The sequence below is a fragment of the Polypterus senegalus genome, chromosome 4 (genome assembly GCF_016835505.1).
Source record: "Polypterus senegalus isolate Bchr_013 chromosome 4, ASM1683550v1, whole genome shotgun sequence".
NCBI classification, from domain to species: Eukaryota; Metazoa; Chordata; class Cladistia; order Polypteriformes; family Polypteridae; genus Polypterus; species Polypterus senegalus.
This window is the reverse complement of record NC_053157.1, coordinates 219401-240000: the sequence shown is the minus strand read 5'-3', so window position 1 is coordinate 240000 and position 20600 is coordinate 219401. Positions and strand designations below refer to the sequence as shown.

The following is a 20600-nucleotide window of genomic DNA, read 5'->3' as shown; positions in this document are numbered from 1 at the left end:
TCCTCCTCCTCTTCCTCTCATTTCTAAACGTTCCGATTCCGTTTCATTGTCACAGCACCTTGCAGACTAGCAGTCCGTCAGTTCCAAGTCGCAGTGCCAGGGCAGACGAGCCTAACATGGCAGCAGCCCACCGTGGGCAGGTTTGCTTCAGTCCTCCTCCTAAATCCGAGCCGCCTGTCGCCAGTTGCTCTTCTTTCACTTCTCCTTCGTAGTCCTGAGAGCAAATTAAGCTGCCAAGGCTTTGCCTACATTGTGCCCAAGTGAGCGGGCACAGTATTCGAATGGAACGGAATGAAGGTTCAACTCCATGTCTGACATCAGGGTTAGGGTTAGGTAGGCACAAGAAAACCAAATAATCTTGAGGGCAGATGGTGTCTTGGGCAGTGGGCTGCAGTGTGTGTGAGCCCCCCGGGGTGCAGGCTGGGCAGCTTCATGCGGACCCCAAACGAGAAATGTGATGAAGCAGAAAGGAGAGGATTCAGGGGGTCAGCTTTGAGAACTGCCTGCCATTGTACTGGGCTGGTGACACCTCTGTAATGGTGGGCTTGGCCAACTCGTCAGGCTCATTAAGAGGACTCGTTCGGTTCTGTGAAGCCCCCCGGACCCACTGGACGTAGTGTGGGGGGGGGAATGAAGACAGAAGTGACGGCCATTAAGGACAAAGCTGCCCACCTTCTCTCTGACACATGGCATTGAGGGGTGAAGCCATGTGCCATGTTTGCTCGTTTGTTGGTCCGTTTGTCCTCCAAGTTCTGCCCGTCTGTCCCGTGAGTGACGAGCTGCAGCGCGGCCTGCAGTGGTGATTGTTCAAGCAGATACGCCGCTCATGCTTGTTCACGGACCCCCACCGCGGACCACCCCAGTCCAGTCATGTGACATCTGGATGAGCCCACCCTCATCGGGTTGCTTTGGTTCAGAGCTGTGGGCCGACGTCAGGGCCGCCCACCTTTGGATTCTTCGCGTCACCCGAGATGAGGACCCCAGCGGACCCTCGAGTACTTTCAGCGTAAGAAACAGAAAACAACAAGCCGGGCGCCGTGGCTGCTTTAATGGGCTCCTCTGGTCCCAGTTGAGCAGTTGTGTGTCCCCATGAATGGGACGTGCTGTCCCCACCGGGCGTCACAGCTCAGTGTGGTCCTACAGAAGTGCAGCACGGGCCGCCGGGTGCCAGGTGTCTGCTGCCCGTGAGGCGCCGCCAGTCTTGTTCTGCAGAATCTTAAATGGCCAGACAGCCCGACACGATGACTTGACTTGCGTGATGAGCGATGCCCACCTGAATCTGGCAGACGGGCACTCCTGCGGTTTCCAGCTCGGAGGACTTGAGACGTTTGTGTGAACCTCGTGTGAAGTCTCCCGGCTCCATTCATCACCCTTTGTGTGTTTTCTCTGCCTGGCACCTCAGTCCATGCGTTGTGCCCATATGAGTGTGCCTGGGCGTAGTCCGGCGGTCGTCCCTGCCACGTTGCCTTCGCTTTTCCTTCTTTTTAATTCACGTGCCCGTTTCCTGCCCTATTTCTTTGTCTTGTTTGTTTTCTGGTGCCCACTTGTGCCACACAAAGTGAGGTGTGCTTGGCGTGTGCCATACATGCTGTTGTCTTTACACGGGTAAGGCAGGCACTTTATAAATGACATGTAGCACAGGGTGACAAACCCAGGAGAGGGTGCCAGTCCACACACACATGGGGCAGTTTGATGGCGCCAGACTGTGGAGTGTGGGAGGAAACCCCTGCAGACAACCCACACACCCCCTCACTACCACTGTGCCACCCTGCTTCTGGCACTTGGCACCATATTCCCATGCCAGTTCCTTTCAAAGCTTCTGCCACCTCAAGCAGTTGGTACAAATACAAGCCTAAGTCCTCGTCCTTTGTCACGGCAAACCAAAGATGGCACACGCTAGGGCGTAGTCTGCCAGTCTTTAAACTGTTAAGAGTTGGCAGACTGAGGAAGGCGCGTGCCAACAGGTCGAGAGTCAACCACAAACTGTCTGGGCATTTCAGCCAAAATGGCAGTGCCCGATGACAAAGAAAGATGGCGTTGAAATGAGATGTGAAACAAACGTGTCCTTAAATATTCAAGGAAATTTGGGAATAAGAGAAGCAAATCTCGACAACTGAGAACAATAAAACCACAAAACAATCAAAGGATCAAATGATGTGACGTCGCTGTGAGAACAACTGGCTGTCACCGCTGCTGGCTTCTCGTCGGGCATCCACAGAAGTAAAGGGCGTTGGGGGGGTTTGGCTTTGAAAACTGTGGGACTGGTCCGAACGACGACAACGCGGACTGCTGCCCTCTGTAATGCCACCTTTTAGCCGTGCCAGCCGGCACTACTTGAGGAGCGCATTACCCAGTTAGATACTGGCAACTGTCAAAGGGCTGCTAATCCATCTGGGATCAAGTGGTCGGTGAAGAGCCTTCAAAAACAGCGATGACGATGGCAGCTAATGGCCTTATAAACGCGGCTCGTTAGCTTTACTGGTTTTCATGTTCATCTCGATGTCTTGTGGCGGATGACAGCCTGGTGCCCACCTTTAACTTGGATGGCTGAAGATCACTGGAAGGCCAGCATTATGTCATAAGTCGGAAGTAGCGCCAGCCCACCCACTTGGGACCACCCGGGCAGATCGGACTTTCATGACCTAAATGATAAAACGGAGTGGACCTCCACGGCAGAATTAGGGGCTGGGAGACTCCGTGTGTGTGTGTTAAAGGGGAGGAAGGCAAGCAAAGTGCTGGGCAGCGGCGCAGGAATGAAGACCACTGGACTAACGGGAGCCCCGCGGCACGAGCGGAACAAAGCCGAGCGCGTGTGAGATGTGCGCGTGCGCGTGTGCGAGAGAGTGCGCCTGTGCGGCTTTGTGTGTCCGTGTGTGCGCGCGCGCGCGCAGGCAGCAGAGTGGATGGCAAAGCGTGATTGGTGCAGAAAGCGGGGGTCTGAAGGGACGAGCACTGCACCGGGGGTCTCGGCGTCTGCACGTCGGTGGCTCTGCTCGCTTCTCTCTGATTGACTTCTTCAGTTTTCATGTCCTTTCTCAGAAGCCGATGTGCTGATATCCGCCGCCGGTGTTTTTCGTGTCATTTTTGCGTTGTTTTTAAACTTTATTGTACTTTTCTGCTTTTTCTGCAGAGTTTGCTCCATTAATTGTTCTCGGATGCTGAGCATTAGTGACACGCTGTGCAGACGCGGGTGCAAATGATGCTGAACGTTTAACGGGAAGCCAGGACTGCAGAGCTCAACGCACTTGTGTGCGCCCTGGCCCCCTACCCAGAATGCACCTGCTGCCCCCATGGTGCTCTTCAGGGCACTTGGAAGGTCTCAGTAAAGCGGCCGTTGCTGTCCGAGCGAGCCATGTGGCCTCGTTTCGCGTATTCACCGCCCCTTTAAAGTCTGCTGCTTTGCGAGTCAAACATCCTGCCTGTTAAGTGGAAACGTCGCGGAGCTCAGGGTCTCAAATAAAAAAGCGGCCCCTGCAGAGCAAGCTGCCCATTTCCCTTTTGCGTGCAGTTGTGCCCACAGTCGTGAGTTGTCCTGCTCAACCAGACGCTGATGTTGGCATGGACAGGCCGTGTTTGCGCCCCCCAGTCTCCATCTGTGCCACTTCTGCCAGGTGCTGCCCCTAGTGGTGAACTTGAATGCAGCACGTGTGTTTCTACTGTTCATTCGTCATTTATTTCTTACTATCAGTTTCAAGTGTGTACTGCCCGCTCACGTACCTGGTGGTCACTTGGCTTATTTATTTCTCTCTCTGTTGGAGTACATGGAGTTCTTTCCCCACCTCGCACTTGGCCCCTGCTTATGGATTGTGTCACACTGCGGTGGTCCAGTTATTAGGTGCCAGCACTGCGTGTGGCACAACCGTGTCTGGATTGGACGAAAACAAAGCCACCCAAACATTTGGTTCTCTCCGTGATGACCAAGATGAAGGTTGAAGCCCCCTGCATGTGACAGAAGGACATCAGAAACGGAGCCCACGATGACGCTGGACCCTAAACTAAAGCTTTTGTGATAAACTCATCAAACTTGAACGTATCGGGTGACTCTGAGGACGCAGGTGTCGTGTTCCTCCTGTCTGAATTCTTTGGTCATTTTGGATTCTTTTGGTTTCTTGCTTATTGTTCTCTGGTTTTATGTTTCTGCCTGTTTTATTATATTTCTCGAGGGGCGGGGCCTTCTGGTGAGGTAACGGTTGCCCCGCCCCTCCTTTAAAGGCCAGCCGGCTTCCTGGTGGCTCACTTTGGAGGACACTTTGGAGGAGCCTTTGGTGAGCATTGCTGGCAGTTCTTACTTTACTATTTCGAGATTTAGCGTCGGGTTTGCTTTGCTTGAATTGCCTTCTCATTTGAGCCTCGCGGTATTTTCTTGTTCTTTTCCAGACGGGGTTTTGTATTTAAGTGTTTCTGTACCCAGAGTGGCACCTGGTGTGTGCCAAAGCCAGCGTGTTGGTCATCACACCTGGCAGCCTTCATCTTCATGTTAAAGCACAGAAGCAGGCCATCTGGTTTTACACGAAACTCTTCACAAGTCTGTGTGCTCGGAGAGCAGATACGGTCGGTCAGTCGGTCGGTCAGTCAGTCGGCCAGTCGGTCAGTCAGTCGGCTAGTCAGTCAATCAGTCAGTCGGTCAGTCGGTCACTCAGTCAGTCGGCCAGTCGGTCAGTCAGTCAGTCAGTCACTCAGTCAATCAGTCAGTCAGTCGGTCAGTCAGTCGGTCAGTCGGTCGGTCAGTCGGTCAATCAGTCAGTCGGTCAGTCGGTCAGTCAGTCAGTTGGTCAGTCGGTCGGTCAGTCGGTCGGTCAGTCAGTCAGTCGGTCAGTCGGCCAGTCGGTCGGTCAGTCAGTCAGTCAGTCAGTCGGCCAGTCGGTCACTCGGTCAGTCAGTCAGTCGGTCAGTCAGTCAGTCACTCGGTCAGCCATCGTCCAACCCGCTGTATCCTGACACAGGGTCACGGGGGTCCACTGGAGCCAATCCCAGCCCACCACAGGGCACTCACGCCAAGCACACACTAGTGACGATGTAGGACCGCCGATGCACCTGACCTTCGGGGGGGGGTGTTACCCACTGTGCCCCCGTGCCGCCCTGTGACTTGGAAGACCCCACCAGAGTGAAGTCGTGTTTGCAGGCCACACAGCTTTGTTCAGGTCTTGTTACATAACAGATGCATTATGGGTAGAGTAAGACGCAGACTCTTAACGCTTCCTGCATTCCATGAAAAGGCCAGCAAGTCCATTGTGTGGATTTCCATAACACAAGCAGACGGCGGGCGACAGCAGCTGGCTTAATGGAGGCTGGCATCCTGCCGAGGGTGAACAGCTGTAGACTGGCGTGAGGGCCGCCAATGTCACTAAATGCGAAGTGCCATGATCTGCACCCGTGTCTTCACTGCTCATCACTGTCTGGGATGCCATCGAGTAAAGGAGGGCACAAAAGAGGCAAATCTGCGATTTTCTCCTAAATGTGAATATCACGCTAGAGCAGAATAAGAAAAGTAAAAATGACACTTAAAGGAGTAATGGGCTGAAATGAAAAGCTGCAGCCGAGTGTGCCAGTCGAGCCGACCTGAGAACACCTGACCAGGTGAGACGTTGGGCGGTTTAGGGGCACCTCAGATAAAGTTCAAGTTCATTCCAGGGTACGGTGAGTATCATGTCTGCAGAAAACCAGTAAGAGATGCCAGCCAGCAGTAGTGGAGATGTGGAACATTTCACTAAGCCTCCCGTGGGGGCCATTGAGAGTCACCAGCTGCCCTGCCATGCTGCCCGGACCCCTCAGTCCAACACCAAGTCCAAGGCTTTGGTTCAGCAGCTCACGTGAAGCTCAGATCTGAGGCGTCTTCATACTTGGTGGCACTTGTAGGTCCTCCTCGCCCCGTTGAAGGTCCTCTTGCTTGGTGAATTTCTTTCTGCTATAAGTGGCAGTGATCAGTTTTGTCCCCTTGTCCATCACACTTGTCCCCAGACTGACGTTTCCTCCATTCTGTTGAACTTTTTCGTAAGTTGGGTTGGATGCGATACAAAGTCGAGATGTAAAGGTCCCTAAAGTCCTGCTGCCCACCACTCTGCTTCGTCACTTATTTCACAAAACCTCCAAACGTTTGTGCCAACGCGTGCCAAACACCTTCCCATAAATGAAGTCCCCTTTTACAAGCGGCAGTCACTCCCTACAAGATAAAAGTGTGCCAGTTTGGGTCTTCGAGAAGCTGCTCAGTTGAAGTTGCTGCATTGCCAGTATTCATCTGCTGGGCATCACCCTGGGCATGGGTGCACTTCTTTCTGCAGTATTTCTCTCCACTCATTCCAGCTTGGTTAAGTGCTTATGAAGGGACTGCAGTGGTGGGCTCTGGTTTGCCCCTTCCTCCAAACCCCCCTGCAGCACTATTACTGATGGGCGCTGTGTGGCAGAGGGTGCCCGCGGCTGCAAACTGACTCACGCTCTTGTGCAACCCGTGTCTCATTTCTAGAATGTGAATCTAGGCAGCCTGCTGGACGCCGCCAGCTTCTGTGTGGCACAATTCATTTCTGCTGAGTTTGATCCTGATCTGCACTGGCACACTGGGCGCCGCGTACATAAGCTCATATGTGAGTGAGGGTGGACGTGCCATTGGAAAGGCTTCAGATGCCGCCGTGCTATCCTAATGCTGTATGAGTGGGATGGCAGTGCCCTCAAAATGGACGTGTGTGGCAGGAGGGAGTTTGTGGTGTTTGTGACTGGGGTGCCATTCACCTTGCCCAGAGCTGCTCACTTCTGTGAAGGTTTTTAGGGGCCTGCTCTGAAGAACAGGGTGTGATCATTATGGGATGCCTAGCCTGCGCTCTGTGCCCAGACTGAAGAGACTGGCGCCCTCCCTGCCATGGCATGTCTCACCCACCTGTGTTGTAATGCTTTGTGCAGTAGCGCAGGTCCGACTCCTCCTTCAGGATGAACTGTGGTAGCGTCAGGCCTTCTGCCACCTGCACCGGGCCATTTTCTTGCCACTCAAAGATCAAGTCGTTCATCGTGTATCCAACTGCAGGAGACAACAAGAAGGGAGACTTAGAGTGCAGCAAGGGAGCGTGGGCAGCCGCCATGTTTGGCACACCAGGGAGTCTGTAGAACCCTAAAATTGAAGGCGACGTTAGGTCGGCCAGTTTGTATCTTCATCTGAATGTTCCAGGAGTCGACAGTACGGGGTTTTAGTGCCCTCGTCATGCCAACTCCAGTCGCTGTTCTAAAAGGGAAGAAGCTCTGTGACAGATGGGAGGGTGAGGTGCCACGTCCAGTCGCTCTGCCACCCAACTCCTGTTGCCGCCCCTTCCATATTACGTTTGCTGAAGTTCCCTCCTGAGACCGATGAAGTCCAAGCCATCTCACAAGGGAAGTGAACCCGGCGACGCCATCAGTACCAATAAGAAAGCAGCGCAGATGTGACCACCTCGCCCATTGAGGTGCCACCAAACCTCACTTAGTTTGTGTGAGGAGCTCATCTGTGTGAAGACCAATTCAGATGGCTGGAACTCCACAATCAGACCCCACCAAGTGTTGACTCGGGTGGTCCAGTCATAGGAGGATTCTGGGGTCCTTATTGTCCTCCGTACGAGTCCACCATACAGCGGTCTGCACTGGAGCTTGTGGAGATTTGAAGACCTCTCGGCCACCCACCCATCCATCCATCCATCCACTTTTGTTGGGTTGTGGAGCCCGTCCCAGAAGTCATTGGCACGGGGTGCCAGTCCATCACAGGATGACACCGAGAGATCAAGCAAACCCCATGGGCCGCGCTGCCCTCTGCTCAGTCATCAGGAGACGTGACGTCTCACGTATGTGTGGACAATACTGGGGGGGGGGACTTGTTATTTAGGGTCACCAGTCCCCACTGTGGTCAGTCGGTGGTCAGCAGGTACGTATCAGTGTGCTGCACAAAGTTCATGTGCTCTTCTCCTCGGCTGTCTTCGCTGTCAGATGTTTCCACACAGTAAGTGCAGTGAAGTTCTCGTATGTCCCACGTGGCCCAGTGACAGGCGTGTGACACACAAACAGAGCGCCAGTTGCTGAATAAAACGCTCGAGCACCGCGAGTGGCTGCTGAGTAACCTCAAGTGGCCATCTAATTGAAGGTCACTGGCGGAATGTGACATTCTCAAAGTCCCTGAATGCAGTTTGGTGTCATCTTAGGCAGGAAGCACAACCAGCTGGAGGTGGCCTATTGACACACACAAGGGCACAAGTCAGGAACATCCACCCAAACCCAGAGAGGGCTTGAGGGCTGCGCAGGGGCAATGAGTGGGCAAAGGGTTAGAGTTAAAATACCTGAGTGCCAACTGACCACTGTGCCAGCCTCCCTTCCCTTGGTCTGTGGCATGAAGGGAGTCTCCTGGTGGGAACAACGTCTGTGCCATTGGAGTGCCACTCATAAGCCCCCACATAGCGGATGGAGATGTGCCAGACTTGTGGGGCAGCACAGATATCAGAAGTACCCCAGGCTGATGGGTGACCAGTTCAGGTACGTGTGACTGCCTGCCAAGCTCAGGTCGTCCAATAAGCCCACCCCACGAAACGTCCTGGGATGTTTTTAGTTGTCGTGGCCACCAGAGGGAGTTGTAGGTGGTGAGTGGCAGCCCAGTGGGCCCACCTGCATTACTGGCCTTGTACAGACGGAGAGTCGAAGGAGGGTGAGGGGCCAGTAGAAGGATCAAACAGTGGGCACCATGAGGGGCACCATGAGGGGCACCAAGGAAACAGCATTGGCCTGGGAAGTTGCTGGGCCGCCCTGACTTGGGGTCAAACCCAACCCGAGGTAGCAGAGAGGAAGCCTTTACAATGAAAATGGCCTTTGATGAAGCTATGCCATTTAAAGGCGGCAGGAACGTGTGCCCATGTCGCTTCTCCACCCCCAGTTCAGGTCACCCTCTTGTTCCAACGGGCACACAGCATGACAAGCACCACAGACTGACTGACTGGCCAAATACTCACAGCTCTCCAGCTGCATGATGCACGTCTGCACGTCCATTGGAAAGTTTTTGAGGTCCATAGGGCAGGAAAGGGTTAACGTCAACCTGGAAAAAAAACACGAAGGGTTAACATGTGCCATCTTGGAGAGGTGATGTGGCGGGCAGGCATGGTAGAGATGCTGTATTTGGGCTGTGCCAGCCAGGTCCTCTCTACAGCCCACCATTTGAACTCAGCAGGGAGTGCCACAAGTGCGTGTCACTAATGGGCAGAGGAGTGGAGGTGAGGGCATCATCATCATCATCATCATCATCATCCTAAAAAGATGAAGAGGCAGGCCTGTTTAACACGAATCCAAAAGTAGTGGGGCAGGAATGAAGAAGACCTTCTGCAGTGGCCTGCCCAGCTCATCCTGCACCCCGTGGGTGTCATGTGATCGCGGGCACGTGGCATTGCTGTCGCCATTTCAGTTTTTTTTTATTGTCTTTTATTATTTCAAACACTTGCACTGATGCATACATACTGTGCGTTCTAAGCATTTGTGTTGGTGGCCCACACTGGCACCATCGTCCTGCTCTGCCAGCTTATGAAGAGGTTTTCAGGTCAGGATGAGATTCCGAACGTGTGCTGCCACCGCCACCGAGCTCGTTGGTCCTCCAGCTGCCCGCCTGCCTGCCCCCCGCCCCGTCCCGTCCCTTTGGATGTCGAGTGTCTGCTGTGTTTCACGTCTGTCTGTCTGTCCGTGAAATTACGTGGGGCGAGTGATCAGGGGGCTCGCACTGCAGCTAAAATGTGCGGGTGATCCTGATTCTCAATGTGCGTGTGAACAGATCGCCCGCCATCCCCAATGTGCCCCGCATGGTCAAACGGAATAAAAGCCAAAATGTCAGGTCAATGTGACCTGGAGGGCCATGACGGATGCCAAGAGCAGGATGGCTGCTGCTTTTCGGTGTGAATTTGTCAGCTCACGGTGGCATGAAGTGAAAAAGAAAAGTTGGCGCCATTGGTGTACAGGCTGTTTCACAAGAGAGACTGCGGGCAGTGGGCAGTGGGCAGTCTGGATGCCAAACGAGTAGCTGGACAATAATGCTATGTTGAGGGATGCATCGGATGGCCTGTGCCAGCGTCTGTCCGCAGGACTCTCTGAAAGGCATGCACGTCAGGGGCCACATTTCTTTCAGTAAATGCTTTGTAATTGGGCAATATTGGCTGGCAACTATCGTGCCACGTCCTTTTTTCTCCGCTATGGTGTGCTGATTCAACCGTTGAGTTTCATCCATCGTTCTTGTCAGTGCAAGTGAAAGTCACATAAGCCGCAAAGTCACAGAGTAAATGCTGATGGACATCTCAAGGAGTCAGCCCAGTGGTCCCGAGGTGACTTGTCACTTTGAGGAGACAGCTGTGTCAAGGTCACGGGGCCAGCCATCTCCACGGACCACTTGGTGGCCAGCCAGGCCCGACGCTGGATGTCCTCTGGCAGAGCCTGGGGTCAGGTGTGGAGGAGAGGCAACGGGGCACCGTGGGGTGAGGAGAAGTAATGGGGTGCCGTGGGGCAAGGACAAGTAACGGGGCGCCGTGGGGCAAGGACAAGTAACGGGGTGCCATGGGGCAAGGAGAAGTAACGGGGTGCCATGGGGCAAGGAGAAGTAATGGGGCACCATGGGGCGAGGAGATGTAACGGGGCGCCGTGGGGCGAGAAGGCTCCATCGCTCCCATTCTGCTTTACCAGTTCGTGTGACCCTTCATGACCTCTGTTTACATTGTGAGGTTTGGGGGTCCTGCTCACCTCCCCCATCTTTCTGTGGTGGTCTTATTCTGTGAGTGAGTTTCCCGAGTGTCTGCTCGGCGTCTTCTTCTGCTGTTCATAAGACAAATCAGTGTTGGGGGGCTCCATTAGGGTGCCCCCACATTTGTGTTCTTGTCAAGCCTCACAGTGCAGGTGAAGTCCCCAAACCTTAATAGGAAGGTTAAAGCTGCCCATGACACTGCCACGTCGCCTGCTTGTGCCGCCAGGGTGCGCCCCGTGACCCGTGAGGTACTCACCTAATGGAGTAAAGGACGTTCCCATTTTTGAAAATGCGTAGCAGCTTGTTGTCCGTGGTAACTTCATGAAAGTGAGCCCCCTTCTCATTTGCGAAAAACAAGTCGGGTTTCCATATGGAATCCAGCATTGAGGGGTCGAGATCGAGGGAGTCGTCGGGGTATTCGCTGTATGCCAGGCGAGGGTCATTCCACTGCTGCCGTAAGAAGATGTTCACTCGGTAATCCTGCAGAGACAAACAGAGAGTCGTCAGTCGCCCGCGTTTGCCCCGATGCCCCTTAAAGCAGCAGTGTCAGGTAATGAGGCTGATTGTGGGGCTGTGGGACCACGGAGAGGACGTGCCATCTGCCATGCCAGCTTACGCTAATGCTCCACCAAATGCCATTCCCAGGTATTTGGTTTACAAATCCATGTCTCAATGTTATCTGCAGCTTGTGATCTCCTGCCAGGTGGTGGCCCTAAAGTCCTCATTTGGCCTCGTCACTACATGACATTCCCAGCAGTAGTGAAGGACATGTGGGGGTGCAGACCATAAACTTGGCGCTGATGGCTCAAACCCCTCAGCTCCCCCCCACATGACAAACTGCTCCAAATGCTGAAGATGCCCACATCCACAGCTGAGGCACACCAAAGGATGGCATCACTGCTTCGTGACGGCTCATGCAGGAGCGAGTGACCGAGACAAGCAGACACAAAGTCGAGGCTCTGTAGAGGGTGCCAGCCTGGAGCGATGAACTCCATCTGTAGGTGTGCCCGCCATCTGCTTTGGGCACCGGTGACCGAGAGGCCTTCATGCCCGTTTGATGAGGTGATCTGTGGACTCGCCAATGCCCGGGGCGCTGGACTCATTCCTTCACGTGTCTCAAGCTCTTGACTCCTCTTCAGTCTCATGTCACTTGCTCTGTAGTGATTGTCCCCATTGTCACCTACTGGAGCAGGGGGCTGACTGCACAGAACTGTCCTGGTGGGCACTCCTCACCAAGTGCGTCTCATTCTCTTGTCCCTCAGCTTTTTCTTCAGTGCACTCGTCATGACTTGCTGCTGCCCTTTTTATTATTTTGTTTTGCCCACACGGTCTAACTGTGATACACTGGTGCCCCATTGCCAGTCCGGCTGTGCCAGCTCATCAGTGGATTTGTTGATAGGTCGTGGTGGAGGACTATTTCATTTATTTGAGGTAGAATGCCCAGAGGGGACTGGGTGGTCCCGTGGCCTCTGAACCCCTGCAGATTTTATTTGTTTTTTCTCCAGCCGTCTGGAGTTTTTTTTTTTTCTGTTTTTTCTGCCCACCCTGGCCATCGGACCACCTAACTCCTTTTCTATGTTAACTAATGTTGTCTTATTTTTATTTCTTATTTGGTCTTTGATTTTTCTTTTCTTAATCATGTAAAACACTTTGAGCTACTTTTGTATGAAAATGTGCGACAGAAATAAATGTTGTTGTTGTTGGTGCCCATAATGCCCTATGCCTGGGTACCCAAGTCACCCTTGCTCACCGGCTCTTAAACATCTGAGGTGTGGTGTGCCCTGAAGAACTGGGGCCTCATTTAAGGTGGTGCCCACCGGTGAATCCTTGTTCTCGGTTCGCTCCGTCGCACTGATTGGCCCATCATGGTTGGTTCAAGACCCCCTGTTACTGAGCACTTGGTTAGACCTGATATGGGCAGACTTGAGAAGAAGAAATCGGTGGGGCGCCAGTGGTCTGTGCACAGCATCAGATAGGAGCCCCCAAAGAGTGGGCCACAGCACGCTGATCTGATGTGACAGCCGCCATGTGCCCACAGGAGGCTCAGGCGCCCTTCGCAGATGGCCTGCTGCCTCACCTTCCCGTCGGCTCGAATGCTTTCTTCTTCCTAACGCTGTCCGGAGCCATTAATTCATCTGCGTTTTGAAGCCGTCACCCCTGGTGCTGCTACGTCTCCGCTGGATTTAATGCGATGGCGCTGTGTCCTGAAGTGGAGACGAGCCTCGCGGATGAATAATTCATGTTGATGGCCAACGAGGCCGGCCGGCCGGCAGTCACCTGAACCTCTGCCAAGAGCCCAACGACTGCGGCTTGTCATTTTACCACAGCGGCTGCCCAGCCTAGAAGTGACCCGCAGTGCCAAAGATTTGTAGCTCAGCCGGGCCTCGTGGGATTTGATTTCTCACAAACGTCCAAACCTCAGATTGGCTCACCCAGCTAGTCCATCCATCAAGTGGACACCATAGTGGAACGAGACCAGGACCAGTATGGTGCCATGACGTGACAATGGGACACCAGAATATGTGGCAGACCGGAGCTCGGCGGTCCGTCGGGGGGCACCTCGTCCTCCTTCTCCTTCTCCTTGAACGGGCCGAGCTGGCAGTGGAGATGCCACTTAGGGTGTGTGAAGAAGTTCTGGGGGCCTTTTTGGTTTTCTTTGTTTCTCCACTGTGCTGAGCCACTGAGCGGCTCCTGTGTTGTTGGCTCCCGTTGGCATTGCCTTGCGCTTTGCCAGGGTGTTGGTTTGGTGACCGTTTGACTTTCTTTCTTTCTTTCTTTCTTTCTTTTGTTTCTTTTGTTTCTTTTGTTTCATTTGTGTTTCTCTGTTGTTGTTGTTCACATAAGTGTAAGGCCTGCATTCCGAATGGCGCCATGTTGAGTAGCGCTGCGTGTGAGGATATGAAGTCGTGATCATCATCATCATCATCATCATCACGGGGTGTCACTTTGATGGTATCTCGTCCGGAGGGGCCGGCGACACAGCAGCTGAGCTTTATACCCGGGTGTCCGGCTGGTCAAACCCTTTGTTGTCTCGAAGATGCGTGGATCAGCGCCAGCTTCACGGGCGACGTGACATCTGACCTTCATGAGGTGGACGCCCAAGATAAACCCGAATCCTCGCACCAGACATGGGAACCATTCAAGTGTCTGTATCATAATCTTAAATGGGGGTCCACTGGGGGCTACAAAATAACACCCACATCACTGTCACTGACCTTGAAACAGGCTAAGTGACCCCCACGTGTTCTGTGTGACAATCTGGGGGGCTGAGGGGTCAAATGTCAAAAATCTCATCTAATTGGCCCTCGAAGAAGCAGCCTTGGACCCCTCGTACCCCATTAGGGGGTCCGTTGACACTCAACTCCAAGCCCACCTGACTCTTTATCATCAGGGTGTCATTTCCCACACAAAGTGGGTGCTGTTTGAGTCTGGAGGGCTACAAATGGGGGCTTCCTTGCATAACTTCACATTGAGACACGTCGACTGGCGTACTGCAGAAGATATGGGGGGCTTCTTGTACTGGTCAGGACCCTTGGCGTGTTACGGTGGGCCGGGGCTTTTTGACACTAACAAACCTTTACCTCTGTGTTGGCTTCTTGTTTTGGGGTTAAGGCTTGCGTGGATTTTAGGGGTGCCCTTGTGTGTTTGGGCAGAGAAGTGACCAGGAAAAGGACGTGAAATCAATGGAACGCACAGAAGCGAGAGGCCGTGACACAAAAGACTGGACTGGCAGCTGGCACAGGGAGGCTGCTTTGCCCAGGAGGAGCGTTTCATGCCATTGTGTTGGCCTCGGAGGGCACGCCTACAACAACCATTGCCTGTCCTAAGAATGGGCAGATGGTGGCGGGACAGGCCAAGAACTCGTCTGCGGGTCTTTCGGGTGAGACATCGGGGGGCTCTATAAGCCCCCAAGTCGAGTGTTGGATCATGAAGTTCAACGCACAAGTGCCACGTAAAAAGAACTGAAAGAGCAATCATTCCTAGCGCGGGGTCTTCGGAAGTCAGAAGCGCAGGAAGCATTGTGTGTTGTGCTTTAGGGTTAGGGTTAGGGTTGTGCTTTAAATGTAAAGGCTGGCGAGTCCGCCATCAGTGCCAGAGTGCCATAGACATTCCTCCTCCTCCTACTCCTCACATCTCCACAGCAATGTCAGAGTGACTCTTGGTTTCGGGGTCACCTCACTGACTGTCCAGGCCACTCAAAGCTTTAGAGATGCTTTGGTCCTCCCCTACTTGTCACTCTGCTGAGTCCCCTGGGGTTCATGGTTCACTTTGCCGTGGCAGTGGTGGACCTTCTATACACGGAGCAGGCGGGCCTTTCTGGACGATGGTCGGTCATTTCCAGTTCTACGCGTCTCGAGGTGGCACTTGAGCACAGCTTGGAGGGTCAAGTGAGGGGTCTTAGTTTGTGAGTTTCAGTGAAGCCTTTCTGAAGACATTTTGTCACCTTGTCATTACGGGCCATTGAGTGTGGTCTGATGGGAACAAATGGATCATTTATAATGAAGGGGACAGGACTGTCTGCCTCCTCGGGGTCCTGCTGCACATAGTGTGCCCGGGCGTCTGCCTCTAATGCCAAGTCTGTGACAGGTGCCACCCAAGCGGCTCCTTCGGTGCCTTTTTTTGCATCTTAATGCCAGAGATGAGGCCATCAGATTCATGTCAGGAAGCCCCCTGATGTGACTCTCTTTATAAATGAGAAGTGGTGGTCCGCTTCACGGTCTCGCGCTGGCAGTAAGCGGCTTAGCCCTCTCGTGTGTCGCAGAGTCGTGTGTGGATTTTTAACGGCTGCTCTGAGCGTGTGTGGTGTGACACGGGGTCTCTCCTGGTCGTGTTGTGTCCCTGTTGTCATTACTTTCTGTCCCCACATTGCCAAAGGTCCTCGAGGGCCTGACAAAGTGCCTTCAAGTGTATTTGTTCCACTTCAGGTTTGGTTGATTTATCACCCTCCATTATTATGTTAATTATGCATTAGAATGTTCTTTGTTCTGTTTGTCCTGCTAAGAGGGCGGAGCCCGCTGTAGACTCCAGCACTTAAGCACAAGATGGCTGCTGTAGCCTTAGGAGTGACCAGTTGGATTTCTTTTTATCCATTTTAAGTATTTCCATTCTTCTTTGTGTTTCATTTTGTCTTTGTGTCTGTGCATGTATTGTGTTCTGTGGGTGGTTCCCTAGGAGGCGGGGCCACCTGCCCATCATGTCGACGGACTTGCCTGAGCCCCCTGAAGGCAGGGCGGCCCACCGGCCCTCGTGGTTCATTCAAATGCACTGGCGAGGCGCTGAGCACTTTGTTGGCCATCCATCTGAGCTTTTGGCATTTGTTTGTTTGTTTGTTTGTTTGTTTGTTTCCATCTTTTGCTCTGCTCTTGGACTTTAATGTTGGTTGCTGTCCTGCACTCGTCTTGTCTTTGCTGGGCACTCCATTTTTGGCCTTTTGTACTCCATGGAGTTTCCTGCCATTCCAGAGCATGACTGTGTTACTGGTTTATTTATTTATTTATTTATTTATTTATTATTGACGGTGCTTCTTCCCCCTCTAGTGGCCACTCTGTGATATTTTAGTTCTGGGAGCTCCAGCTTTGTCATGGATTTCTTTGTCTTTCTAACTTTATTGTTATTTCCTGCCCCTCTCCGTGTCTCTCTGTCTCTTCCTTCCTCGTCCTTTGTGGGTGGAGCCCAGGACGGAGTGTCATTGTGATGTCACAGCTCCTAAGCCCCCCCCTCTGATGGCACAGAATGCCAATTAAGAAAGCGGCCGGGCATATCGACCGGCACTAAAGACAACGAAGGCCAAAGCAGCGAGTCTGTTAAATGACAGCACAAGTACGCGAGACATCGGCCAAAGGATCGAAACGTGACGAAGACGTAACGACGTGGAGAAGACCACCAAAGAAAGGAGGCTTAAATCTCAGTTGGGAAAAGAAATTACAGACGTGTTGCATTCTCTCAATTTTGGCCTTTTGGTGTAAAACGTCAGGAAAGGAAAACACAAAAATCCAGCAGAAGAATTCAACAAATAAGCCGAATAGCAGAGAAACGGAGAGGCAGAGCTCGGAATGAAAACAGCGAGACCCCCACGGGCAGACGTGATGCCAAGAAGGGCACAGGGCGCGTGACGAAGGGTCTGACTGGAAGGGAAAGCAAGTAGACCTGGAGAGCCAAAGACGAGTTCAAGATGGGAAACCACGACAGTCATCGCTAGAGGACGACGACGACGACGACGATGATGATGATGATGATGATGATGATGATGATGGACCTTCACCCGCTGTCTGAGCTCGACGGCCGGGCGGGACCCTAACACTCTAATCCAGGTGGAAAAAGCGGAATTTTGGCTCAGGCTTTGCTCCTGATTTTAGGAGACGGCGACTCGTTCAAGGAACACAAACAGACCCACCTTGCCCTTTTGCCCCGTGGACCCCCTTAGTCAATGCCCTGGTGATTCGGGCTGCAGGAGGGCCATGATGGGACCCTTCAGCTGGACTTGTTGTGATATGAACATGGAGGTGACAGTTCTTGATGAAGGAGTGAAGGCTTCTCTTCCATCCTCTGACTGTAATGGCGGTCGGGGGGCTACAGCAGTCATCCCACCATTTGTCCATTATGGGACTGGCGTATCTGCGCCTGTGGCCTCCTCCCAAGGTGCCACGCCAAGTCACATTTATTCAGCTGGCACTTCAGAGCAGCCACCCTGGGCCATGAGAAAGAGCGCAAGCTATAACTGTGCCATTATGTAAGTTTGAGGGGGTCCAGACCTGAAGACCACCCCTCTACCTGGGCTTGGATGGTGGGATCTCAAATATGCAGCCCAAGACCACCAAGTTAGCAGGGCTGCTGAACTGCCAGGCTTCATTCGGCCAGAGTTGTGTGTGCGTTGTTGCGGAGGCACAGATGTGACAACTCTGGCATGTCGTGACGAGTAACAATGACAGTGAAGGGCCACCTAAGATGACACGACGACGACACACAGTTTGACTGCAGAAAGGGGCCGTTTGGGTTCACTCAGACCACTTTAATGGAGGTGAGGAGGAGGAACCACAGTTGGTGGCATTAGAAAGTGGCAGTGCTGTGACAAGTGACTCCTCCTATCTGGCTCATGTCCTCCCCTTCGTATTGAGTGACAGCAGTGAGTGGTACAAACCTCCCGAGTCCCCTTGATTTCAAGTGACACAGAAGTGGTGCGGAGATGAGGGGACGAGGGGACGCCGTGATAATCACGTCACCCTTTATCAATGAAGTCCCCCATCTGATGTTAAACTGGGATGAAGTCACTGCTGCCAAGTTCAGCCTCTGGTGGCACAATGGAGAGGTGGGAGGCCAGCAGCAGTGTGGACAGACTGGTGGGCTTCACTGTCCTCTCTTCTCTGTAAAGGGGCTGGCGGAGCTCACACTGACCCCTCAGGGGGTGACCAAGAGCTGCTCAGCCACAGTGTCCTGGTCACGTGTACCCATTCTGAGGTTCACAAAGGGTGGGCTCAGCTTACGAGATCTCTGTAAAAGGGGGCTCTACTTACCATGGTCGTCTCGGCGATGGACCCAAAGCTGTTGATGAAGATGTTGCAGGTGACGTTCACAGGAGGACCTGAAAAGAGAAGCACAGCTGAAGAGTTGGCCGTTTATCTGCCATCTGACACGGATTTACACGCCGACGGACCACCCGTGGAGAGCATCCGGTAGTTATGAGCCATTTGAGGGGCTCCTCAGGTGCACTCAGGCCCACCCACTCATGAAAAGCCTGTGGCTCGGACATTGCTGGGGGTCCTCAGGCCGAGGTTATCCAGACAATGCCCACCTTCTACGTGCTCTGCCAAGTTGAGCCTCTTGGCAAATCTTCTGGTGGGTCCTTCTATAAACGCCTGATATGGTGGGAGAGCAGGTGCCCCCGCCCTGACTGTCACTGCTTTCCTGGGCCCTTCCAGCTTTTTGAGGCACCACCTTCTCTGAGGCTACTGGGCACACCTGCCAGGGGACACTTGTGGGGGCACATTAGCCTAAAGGATGTCTCAAAGCCGTCGCTTCATTTTGTTCTCACCAGCCTGGCTGCCATGTGGACGTTGGCACCGTTGTGTTGGGTCAGGGAGGGTCCGAGATGCCACTAGTTTGCTTGTCCCTGGCCGCCCCTCCATGTTGCTGTCTTTGGGCACTGCCATTTGGCTTCTGACAACACGTGCTGGCCCAGAAGTTGTGACGTCACTTGTCCTGTTTTTAGGACACTTTTCCCTTTTGATATGAAGGGGTGGTCCTCACCTCAGGCCTGACTGCTCTTGACACCTGCATGTGGCACACTGAGGCCAACCTGTTCCTGTCCTGAAGGTCACCCCCATGGCTTTCGAGTCATTAAAAGCCCCCTAACAGCTTCTCCAGGGTCGTGTCTGGCACAGGTGGCCTCTGTCACTCAGTCCTCGCCCAACTTGGTGCTCTGCAGCCTACTCTGCCCATGAAGCTTTCATGGTGGCACCTGCAGGTGCAAGAAACCGAGTGGTCTACTGTAGAAAGAAGCAGCACCGCAGGACAAACGGTCATGAACTGACTGACTGGTCACAGCGTATGGCACCTGTGCCAGTGCTGCACATGAAGCCCCCACAGTGGAAGGACACGGTACTGCTTACCCTTGAAGTTGGGCCTGATCCTGGCATCGTATCCCGACGTCTTCCCCATCAGCTTGTCCAGGAAGTCCGAGGGTGACATGGGCGTGCTGCGACCGCGTGGTCCTTCGTGCTCCTTAGCGGTGACTAAGCTGAAACAGAAGAGAAAGCTGTCATGATGATGATGGCCAGCGGCCCCCGGAGACGTCATGTGTGTGGCTGGGCACTGCCCTGCCCTGCCCTCAGAAGTGCTCTGCGTTTAATGTCTGGTGGCTGTGTGCCCAGCCCTGCTTGCTTGCCTTGTCATTCGTGGGCTCGGCTGGCAGAAAAGCTGAGAAAGTAAAAGACGATGAAGAAACTTCTGGAAGAGGTGAGCCGAGCCGAGACCCCCGACATCGGGGGTCCAGTTTTGTGTTGTGGCTTTGAGGTGCCACTGGAGGCATAAGACCCCCAGAAGAGCCAGTGCCCCCTGCTGGACCACTGGTTGAGATTTCAGTGTGTTGAGTTGTGTGCCTGTCCCCGTCACGTAGGGGCGGAGCCAGCATGACATCACCAGAGAGAGACACACCCCCAAGGCTTTTAGAAAAGTCCGGTGGAGGGGTCGAGTCTCTGAGGTGGGAGGATGAAGGATAAAGATGGGAACAAACGAGGAGAGGGTGGTGAGAAGATGGAAGGAGGACTTGGAGAGGCTGATGAATGACCACAACGAGAAAGAGAGAGAGAAGGTTGGATGATGTGGAGATCAGGAAGTGCAATGGATCAGCAAGGAGGAAGTAAGGACAGCGAGGAAGAGGATGAAGAATGGAAAGGCCGTTGGTCCAGATGACCAGATGACCTGTGGAAGCATGGAGGTGTTTAGGAGAGATGGCAGCTCTGGAGTTTTTAATGGAATCTTGGAAAGTGAGAGGATGATGAGGACTGGAGAAGAAGTGGACTGGTGGGCCGATATTGAAGAATAAGGGGGATGTGCAGGAACTACAGGGGGATAAAACTGATGAGCCACAGCAGGAAGTTATGGGAACGAGTAGTGGAAGGGAGGTGATGATCAGTGAGCAGTAGGATGGTTCAGGCCAAGAAAGAGCACCACAGGTGAGATGTTTGCTCTGAGGATGTTGATGGAGAAGTTTAGAGAAGAACAGAAAGAGTTGCATTGCGTCTTTGTGGACCTGAGAAAGCAAATGTCAGGGGGACTGAGAGGAGCTGTGGTACTGAATGAGGAAGTCGGGAGTGGCAGAGAAGAACGTAAGAGAGGGCAGTGTGACCATGGTGAGGTCTGCGGTGGGAGTGACGGAGGTGGGATTACATCA

The 20600-nt window shown here is 53.3% G+C and overlaps 1 protein-coding gene across 2 annotated transcripts in view; it reads right to left on the bottom strand.

Moving 5' to 3' along the window:
- Positions 1-20600, bottom strand: part of glra3 (glycine receptor, alpha 3) — a 51863-nt gene that overhangs the window by 20583 nt on the left and 10680 nt on the right. For both annotated transcript variants that reach the window (XM_039750073.1, XM_039750074.1), the window contains exons 2-6: positions 19318-19445; positions 18223-18290; positions 10968-11191; positions 8949-9031; positions 6869-7006 (exon numbers count right to left, since the gene is read on the bottom strand). In XM_039750073.1, coding sequence (XP_039606007.1) covers positions 6869-7006; positions 8949-9031; positions 10968-11191; positions 18223-18290; positions 19318-19445 — 641 coding nt within the window. The remainder of the gene's footprint in view (positions 1-6868; positions 7007-8948; positions 9032-10967; positions 11192-18222; positions 18291-19317; positions 19446-20600) is intronic.